Below are 8,934 nucleotides of genomic sequence, written 5' to 3' on the forward strand. Positions count from 1 at the left end.
GGCTGCCGTTTCCCCGGGTCCGGCTTCAAAAATAAAAAATGGGGGGGGGGGGGGGAAGGGAGGGGATCCCCTCGACCTCCTTTGAAGGGGGGGAGGGGATTCGACCCGGGGAGATGAGAGGCAGGATATCTGGCTGGGCCGCTGGTTGGGGAGGGAGCGGGAGGACTTCGCAGCGGCGCTAGGAAAGGCTCCAACATCCATTTTAGAGTCCTCCACCGGCCGGGCTTTCATTTTGTGGTGAATTGGGAGCCGGCTGCCGCAGTGACAGTTGAGGGGGAAGAGGCCCGGCCTCCCTCCCATCCCCACCGCCCCCGTCGTCCGGGGCTGGGGAGCGACTCACCGCCCCGGCGGGCTGAGCTCCGGCGGCGGCCGCCTCCTCGGGGTCGTCGGGCGATGGCGGCCCTATCTTGCTGCAGGTGGCGGCCAGCAGGGCGAGCGGTGACGGCTGGGTGTCCTACCGCCGGTGGGCGGGTTCGGGGGAGAGAAAGGGGGGAGGTGGGCGGTGAGAGCCGGGCCGCCCCAAGGCCTCGCACGGAGTGGGCGCCGCTTGGCCCTGGCTCTCTCCCGGGCCAAGCCAAGGGGCCTCCTCCTCGTCCTCCGCTCGGCCCCCCGGAGAGGGTGCGGGCAGAGGGGGAGAGCGGGAAGAGATGGCGGGCGGGGGAGGGAGACGACGACGACGACGACGACGAGGAGGAGGAGGAGGAGGGAGAGGGGAGGGAGCAAGGGGAGGACGGTGGGTGGGGGCCGAGGAGCGCCGGCGCCCCAGGCGGGCCCGCTCCTCCGGGGAGGGGAGGGGGCGGGAGGGGAGGGGAGACCGGCGAAGGGGAGGGGAGACCAGCGAAGGGGAGGAGACCGAGGGGACGAAGGGGACGAAGGGGCTGGCTGCGAACCTCCTTTACCTGGGCCGTCGTCGTCGTCGCCGCCGCAGCCGCCGCGCCGTTTCCGTGCTGCAGATAGTCGCTGTGGCCGCCGCCGCCGCCGCCGGTGTCCACGTCCAAGGCAGCCATTTCCTCTTGTTTCACAGGCTTTTCGGGAGCTGCAGACGCGGCGGGGGAGGGAGGGAAGGACGGCGCGGAAAGGGAGGGGGGGGGAAAGGAATGACCGGGGGGGGTGGGGGGTGACACAGCAGCGGCGGAGAGAGAAATTACTCTAGAAAAAGCAACGAATATTGGCCTTCCCCTCCCCCCTCTCCCTTCCCCCACTCCCTCCTCCTCCCCCCGCCCGCCTCATGTAACCCTCCTCCTCCTCCTCCTCCTCCCCGCGCTGCCCCTGCCCCCTCTCCTCCCCTTTCCCTCCCCGCCGCCACTCACTCGCCGCCTCTCTCCCAGTCCCACACGCACACGGGGGGGATGCGCTCCCGGCGGACTGGGGCCTGGACGGACGAGCCCTTGGGGGAAGGGGCTGCTGCTGCTGTTGCTGAGGGGAAAAGGGCGGGACGGGCCGAGTTGCTCTCTCTCGCTCGCTCTTTCTTTCTTTCCCTCCAGCCACCCACACAGACACACACGGCCGGAGCCGAGGAGGAGGAGGGAGGGGGCGGCGGGCCCGGGCTGTTGTGGTGGCGGGGCTGCTCTCTGCTTTACGTACCGGTCATAGTGTGTTTGGGGCACCTCAGGCGGGGCTCCCCGCCGCCTTACACATGGTGAGGAGCGAAGGCGGCGGCGGCGGGAGAGGATGCGGGAAGCGGCGGCGGACACGGCCGGAGCGGTCCGGGGTTTTTTTTTTTTCCTATTTTGATTGACTGTGCGGGAAACACAAAAGGTGGAGCCTCCAGCCCGAGAGGGGGGAAGAGGGTGACAGCCCGCCCGGAAGTCCCGCCCCTCTTCTCGCCGCCCATTGGCCGCGCCGCCCGCCGCCGGCCGCGCTCATTGGCTCCGGCTGCCGTCGCTCGCTGTCCAAGGACCGGCGCTTCCGGCCTGGCCCCCTCTCTCCCCCCCCCCCCCCCCCCGCCCCCGGCGGGCCGGTCCTAGACAATGAGCGGCCGTTGACGAAGGCCCAGGCGGCGATGGTGGTTCCCGGCCGGGCTCGCCCGTCCTCCCGCTGGGCTCCGCCGCCGCCCGCCCCGAGAGGCGGGGTGCGTCCGCTCCGAGGCCCGTCCGCCATGGGGCTGAGGGAAGGAGTCGCTCCCGCGTCGTGGAGGCGGCGGCGGCGGCGGCTCGTCGTTTTTCCTCGGTGGCGGCGTCCGGCGCCTCTCCTCAGGCCGCCGCCGCCGCCGCTTCCCCTCCCGCCTCCAGCTCTCGCCGCCTCTGCCGAGCCAAGCCGGACCCGCCCCGCCAGCCCGGGGGGAGGGAGCTGGGGTTGGGGGCGACACCCCCTCCGAGCCCGGAGGAGGGTTTCCTCCCAGCCTTCCCTCCTTTCCTCCCCCCCTCGTGTGGCCGCCCCGACCCTGTAGCCGCCAGCTCGCCGTTCGCCTCGGCCCCGAAGCCACCGTGTCAAACGAAACAACATCAATAAAACAACATCAATAAACAAATAAATAAAGCCCCTCCGACCTCTGCTGCCGAAGGACGCGGGTGGGGGCGGAAAGGGCCCTGCGGATGAGGACAGCCCTATAAACTACCCGCACGGGGTTTTTCCCCCCCCAAAAAAATATTTGCTGCCCAAGAAGGTGTCATTCAGTAGTATTTATTGAACGCTTACCATCCAGAGCACTGTACTATGCGCTTGGAAGGGACAATGCGGCAGTCATGACTTTGGGCAAGTCACTTCACTGCTCTGTGCCTCAGTTACTTCATCTGTAAAATGGGGATTAAAACTGTGAGCCCCACGTGGGACAACCCGATCACCTTGTATCCCCCCAGCGCTTAGAACAGTGCTTTGCACATAGTAAGCGCTTAACAAATACCAACATTATTATTATTATAACGATCACAAACTAACCTGGGGGCCCCGAGCTAATTTTGCCTCTCGGGGGGGCAAGTCCTCCGGGCGTCTGAAACGATTTTGAAGCAACTTAAGGCAAAAAGGACTTGCTCGCGAAGGGTTTGGGGCTTAGGCTTTTAGTGAAAAACGGGCACAAGTGTGGGTCTAAAGCAGCCCCTGGAGGGTCAATCTTGCGGCTCCCAAAAGTGAGCGACTTTTTTGCGCGATTGAGAGAAGGGTCAGAGCTCATTCATTCATGCAATAGTATTTATTGAACGCTTACCATGCAGAGCACTGTACTAAGCGCTTGGAAGGGACAATGCGGCAGTCATAACGATCACCTTAAACTAACCTGGGGGCCCGAGCCAATTTTGCCGGGGGGGGGGGGGGGGGGCAAGTCCTCCAGCCGCCTGAAACGATTTTTAAGCAACTTGGGGCAAAAAGAACTTTCTCGCGAAGAAACCCTAACCCTGGCTTAGGCTTCCAAAGAAAAGCCGGGGCACAAGTGTGGGTCTAAAGCAGCCCCTGGAGGGTCAATCTTGCGGCTTCCAAAAGTGAGCAACTTTTTTCTGTGATTGAGAGATGGGTCAGAGCTCATTCAATCAACAGTATTGAGCACTTACTACGTGCAGAGCACTGTACTGAGCGCTTGGGATGTACAGTTCGGCAACAGAGACAATCCCTGCCCAATGACGGGCTCACCGTCTAAACTAGAGTCTAGTTAGTCTAAACTGTCACCTAGTCCTGTCGCAGGCGAAAACGGGACAGAAATGAATAGGACCGAGCAAAAGATCTTCCTAACCTAGGAATTGTCTTTGGCCTTCAAGCCGCTGTGGCCATTATTATTTTATAGTATGAATGACATAACCAGTTCTATCCCTAGGTTAGATTTGTTTGCATTAACTAGCAACCCCTCTTTCCTCCAGGCTCTTGGAAGCAGTCGACCTATAAAATCGTATTTCACTGCTGAGGTACTTTACACGTGAAAACACACAACAAATGTTCTTTCACTCTTTGACTCTTGATTGCACAAAACAATTCCATGGAATCAATCGGTCGTATTTATTGAGTGCTTACACTGTGCAGAGCACTGTGCTTCTGTGCTTTAGGGAGAGTACAATAAACAGAATACATAATTACACTAAAGAATGAATTTGGCAGCTTCCCTTATCCAATAAATGGATAGATTTGTGACCTGTGTAAACAAATGATGATTTTGCTTGCATTCATATTCAACTAATAGATGACGGATGTCTCAAGATTACGATCATGTACACCAGTGTAATTTTAAAAATAAATAAATAAATTGCTGTGGCCTAAACCAACTCCTAGTTTTCTTTTTCTTTTCCTTAACGACTTCAAATAATGGCCTGAAAAGATAAGTACCTCTGAGAGTGAAAAGTCACACTATCATGTAACCAAGAATGATGGTATGGTCTCCTGATTTAGCCTTTGTGTCCCGATTCTTAGAAATCCAGATAATAAAACTGGAAAGTCTGCCTGTCTTAACTGACCAAGAAAGTTGGACAAAGTCTTGGAAAGGTAGTTTCAACTGGAACTCTAAAATTGTGATTACTGCAGTGCACAGAACCGTTGCTATGTGCAATTGCTATTTTACATTTTGTCTCAAGGCATTTGGTAGTATTCAGGTCCCAAACTCTGCCATCTCGACAGTCCGGAGCAGTGTTTCCTAGGAGGAAAGAGCACAGGGCTGGGAGTCGGGAGACCTGGATTCAAGACCCAGCTATGTCACTGGCCAGCTGTGTGACCTTGGGCAAGTCATTTAGCATCTCTGGGGCTCAGTTTCTTCCATTGTAAAACGAGAATAAGATACCTTCTTTCCCTTCAATTTAGAGTAAGATCCCTGTGAGGGACAGGGATTAGGTCCAACCTAGTCGGTCAGTCAATCATCAATTTGTGCCTCACAGCTCTCCTCTCTTTTCTCTTCCCACATTAAAGCAATGATCAGTTTCTGTTGCTGCTTCATTAGAAACAGACATTAGTGAGGGGTTCAATCAAAAACAGGCCCAAAACAGCTGAAGTTGAAGAGATCTAAAAAGAAGGTATTGGAAGTTTCACCCAGGATGGGTGAATTACTACTTCATCTTCAATTTGTTTAGAGGCAGATGTTTTCTTAATCCCAGAGAGCCCCTGTCCACTTTGAGTTTCGGTCAGGATTATTTCAGTCTGTCTGGAGGAGCTGGGCAGGGAGGGTGTCTATCAACTGTACTGCATTGTACTTTCTCAGGCATTTAGTACAGTGCTCTGCTCGCAGTAAGAGTTCAATAAAATATTGATTGACCTGAAAATGTGCTTCTGGATAGATTACACACGTCTCCTCTCTTTCATTAGCTATATTCAACCAAATGCATAATTGGCTGCTTCAAATTCTTAGTAGCAGTAGAAGTAATAGTAGTAACATCAGCATTTATTAGAGAAGCAGCGTGGTTCAGTGGAAAGAGCACAGGCTGGGGAGTTAGAGGCTCTGTCCCTTATCAGCTGTGTGACTTTGGGCAAGTCACTTCACTTCTCTGTACCTCAGTTACCTCAACTGTAAAATGGGGATTAAGACTGTGAGCCCCACATGGGACAACCTGCTCATCTTGTATCCTCCCCAGTGCTTAGAACAATGCTTTGCACATAGTAAGCACTTAAATGCCATCATTATGATTATTATTATTGAGTGCCCAATTGGTGCCATGCACTGTACTAGATATTTGAGAAGTAGGAACAAAAAGTCACATTTCCTTCCTCAGGGGGATTTCACTGTAATGGAAGAGACACACAAAAGCATTTAATATCTAGGATGATTGAAAAAATAAAGTGAGTAGACATATATATATCCACCATATATATATATGTGCTAAGGAGAGTACAAATAAATTATCTCAGATTGAAAGCTTATTCTTTAGAGACCCAGACCTGCCAGTTCATTTTTCTTTCCTTACTCAGAAATCTCTAAGTTCTTGTCCTTCAAGAAATGGTCTGTAGCGTAGGCTATTAGGCTTAGAGTACCCAGTTTCTCCAAACATCTTTGACAAACTTCCCAGTGCTGACATTATCAATCCTAGTGAAGAAGGAAACAGCAAAAAGAGATGAAGAAAAAATAAAACCCCAAATTACAATCAATTACACAAAAAGTGAAAACATACACACACAGTTGTGTCCTGCCTCTTTAGAATGTAAGCTCTTTCAAAACCTCTCTCTGCTATTAGTTACCCTCATTTTGAATCAAACTCTGGGCCTCTAATTAGGAATTCCACTTTTTAATGTTCACATTAGGGAATGAAATTTTCTTCTTTTTCATTTTTAATTTTATTACTGGCACAAAGATATTCCTCCAGGATGCCCAGTGGGCCGGGTCCCTCAGTAGTTTGTCATGTACAAAAATGATGTGAAAGCTACTGTTCAGTCCTATCATTGTCAATTTTATTTTCAAATAATATAATGTAAACCTTAGACATCTCATTAATTTATTTGCTTTTCAGACTCCATTGAGGCTATTCCCATGTTGTATTATGTGGTGGTAACCTTATTATTTTATATTTCTTTATATTGAATGATATACATTCAAATTATATATATTTGAGTCACTTACCTGCTCATACTCCTAGTCATCTCATTGGTAGTGACTGGCCCTTCCACCCAGTTCTGTATCCTGCCCTCTGCTTTTGCTTTCTTCCAGATCATCAATAGATAAAACAAATACAGTGATCTCTGGACCATCTCTAAATCTTCCATCCCCAGATGTTCCCCTCTTTTATCCCTAAATCAGTTTGTAATCCAATCAAGTAATCCATTCCTATCCCATTCTTACAGATTTGTAAATTGGTTATTTGTAGACTTTCTCACTACGGTACTTTATCCCAAAGTCCGAGTGTTTCCGATGTCATCTTTCTGGCCCTTTTTGTTATTAGCCCGAAAGTTATTTCTTGTTACTTAGGTGTGATCTGTTATGAATGTTGACTTTTCTTAACTAAACCTTACTTTTAGGTGAATTCCAAGATCAATACCTGACAAACACCACCTCTATCTTCTTGGAGAAATCAAGCTCACTGAAGTTGAGTCTCTTCTCTAGCAAATGACAGCCCAAATAGCCAAAATGATAAGGCAGCTTTCATTAAAACTTAACTGCTCTGCGTATGTATATTTATCTGGCAGTAACCACCTTGGTATAACAAGTGTGGGCTGTGGCCAGGGCCTTATACTGAGAGGAAACAAAAGCACTGTTGTAATGCACGGCCACGTGATTAACTTTGGGTATGGTTATGCTTCCCTACAAAAAGTATTTGGGGGAAATTTATAAATTAATTCATTCATACAGGGCTGTCCCCATCTTGGGTCAACTGGGGTCATCACCCCCCACCCCCACCCCACGGCAGGTGGAACCGGAAGAATTGGCAGAGTAACAAAGGGCCACAGCTTCAAGACATCAGCACCTCCTTATTTCAGCCTCCCCCTCCCCTACCCCTACCCCCCACCTCAGCAGCAGCAGGTCTGTGGAGGCTACTCACCAGGCCACGAGGGGATAGCCTCTGGACTCCCTCTGGGAGGGGTGGGAGGAAGTGGCCAGCCGCGGTTAGATCTGTTTGGGAGATGGAGGAAAAGATGGAGAGACTGAAGTGGCAGCTCTTTCCCTTTTCCCTCTTCCCCCCTTCCCACTTCCAAGGGAAGGAGAAATGGGTGTATGCACCATCAGTCCAGGAGCAGGGGATGGATTAACCAGCCCACAGGGTGCCTCAGCCCCCATAGAGGTCCCACTTTATATTTGGGACACAACTGTGAAAAAAGTAGATGAAATCATTAGATGGAAAGTGAAATAGAGACCGGGAAGACGGAAAGTGGATGGGAACCAGATCGGGAGGAGTTGATGGGGAATTGATGGAAAAAGGTGTGACCCATGTGAAGAGTGGGTATTTCTGCAAGTTCATATTTCAAATGTGTGCATGTATATCATGCATGCAGAGACACACATATATGAGCAAACTTCCTCACTGTCCCCTTCACTCAACTCTCCCACCCCACAAATCATCACACATACCAAGTTGATCTTGCCAGAATGCCCTTTCTCTTACCAAGCCACATTTGCCCTGTCAAAGCTTTTCTGAAAACTCTCCTTTTTGGGCATGTGTGAGACCTTCCACTGCTCTGGTCACGCCACCCACTCAAGCTACTTCTGCACTTATTAACATCTCTGCAAGCTAATGAGTATATTTCTGCCATCCCATTGCACTTTATCAAATCAAATATGCATTTTTAAAATGTGTGCACATCTCTCCCTTAAGATTATAAACTCCTCAAGAGCACACTTTATGTCTTACTATGATTAGCAGCAACATGGGCTAGTGAAAAGAGCATGGGCTGGGAGTCAGAGGATCTGTTTTTTAATTCCGGCTCTACCACCTGTCTGCTATGTGATCTTGGGCAAGTCACTCCTCTGTGCCTCAGTTTGCTCATCTGTAAAATGAGGATTTAATACCTGTTCTCCCTCCTGCTTAAACTGAGAGACCCATGTGAGACAGGGACTATGTCCAATCTGGTTATCTTGTATCCCAGAGTTTGGTACAGTGCTTGGCACCTAGTATGTGCTTAACAAATACTATAATTATTATTATTATTATTATTATTAGTCCCCTCCACTCCCAGTAGGGTGCTCTGCCCTGCTCTGCTCAATGAATTTTGTTAATGATAGGAACTACTCCATGTGGTATATGACAAAATTATGTCATGACAGGAGTATTGATAGACTTAAACACAAGGGATCTTGTCAAAAGTCTCTTTATTCTCAGACTCCATGGGTCATTCTAGTCCCTTATACTAGTTTACCAGGTTACCATTCTCCCCTCCCCAAACTTTCCCTTCCTCCTTCTCTCCTCTCTGCCCTTGGAGTTCTCCCTTGAAATCCACTGGAATGAGCTCCAGCTGGGAGTAGTTGTTCCTTTCTCCACAGGACAAGGAATCACTTATTTCCCGGCCTATCTCTCCCTATGCTCCCAAATGTTCCTCCTTTTATAGCTGTTGGGATGAGCTTTAGCTAGTAGTAAGTTGTTACCTTTTTTTGATGAGTAAGGGTTC

The 8,934-nt window shown here is 50.7% G+C and overlaps 1 protein-coding gene and 1 long non-coding RNA gene across 3 annotated transcripts in view; both read right to left on the reverse strand.

Annotated features, from left to right (window-relative positions):
- SP3 (Sp3 transcription factor) overlaps positions 1 to 1,742 on the reverse strand; it is a 34,581-nt gene extending 32,839 nt beyond the window's left edge. The window contains exons 1-4 of one of the 2 annotated variants that reach the window (XM_039913029.1): positions 1,585 to 1,742; positions 1,311 to 1,416; positions 900 to 1,036; positions 341 to 454 (exon numbers count right to left, since the gene is read on the reverse strand). In XM_039913029.1, the coding sequence (XP_039768963.1) occupies positions 341 to 454; positions 900 to 1,007 (222 nt within the window). In that variant the 5' untranslated portion in view covers positions 1,008 to 1,036; positions 1,311 to 1,416; positions 1,585 to 1,742. The remainder of the gene's footprint in view (positions 1 to 340; positions 455 to 899; positions 1,037 to 1,310; positions 1,417 to 1,584) is intronic. The other variant, XM_029071989.1, reaches the window with a different exon arrangement.
- A 3,955-nt stretch (positions 1,743 to 5,697) lies between these two features.
- On the reverse strand, positions 5,698 to 7,451 carry LOC120638591. Its single transcript, XR_005660318.1, has 2 exons — positions 7,374 to 7,451; positions 5,698 to 5,926 (listed from the first exon to the last, which is right to left on the reverse strand). It is a non-coding gene; the product is annotated as an uncharacterized LOC120638591 (long non-coding RNA).
- Positions 7,452 to 8,934: the final 1,483 nt, after the last annotated feature.

This window comes from Ornithorhynchus anatinus, chromosome 9 (assembly GCF_004115215.2).
Source record: "Ornithorhynchus anatinus isolate Pmale09 chromosome 9, mOrnAna1.pri.v4, whole genome shotgun sequence".
NCBI lineage: Eukaryota > Metazoa > Chordata > Mammalia > Monotremata > Ornithorhynchidae > Ornithorhynchus > Ornithorhynchus anatinus.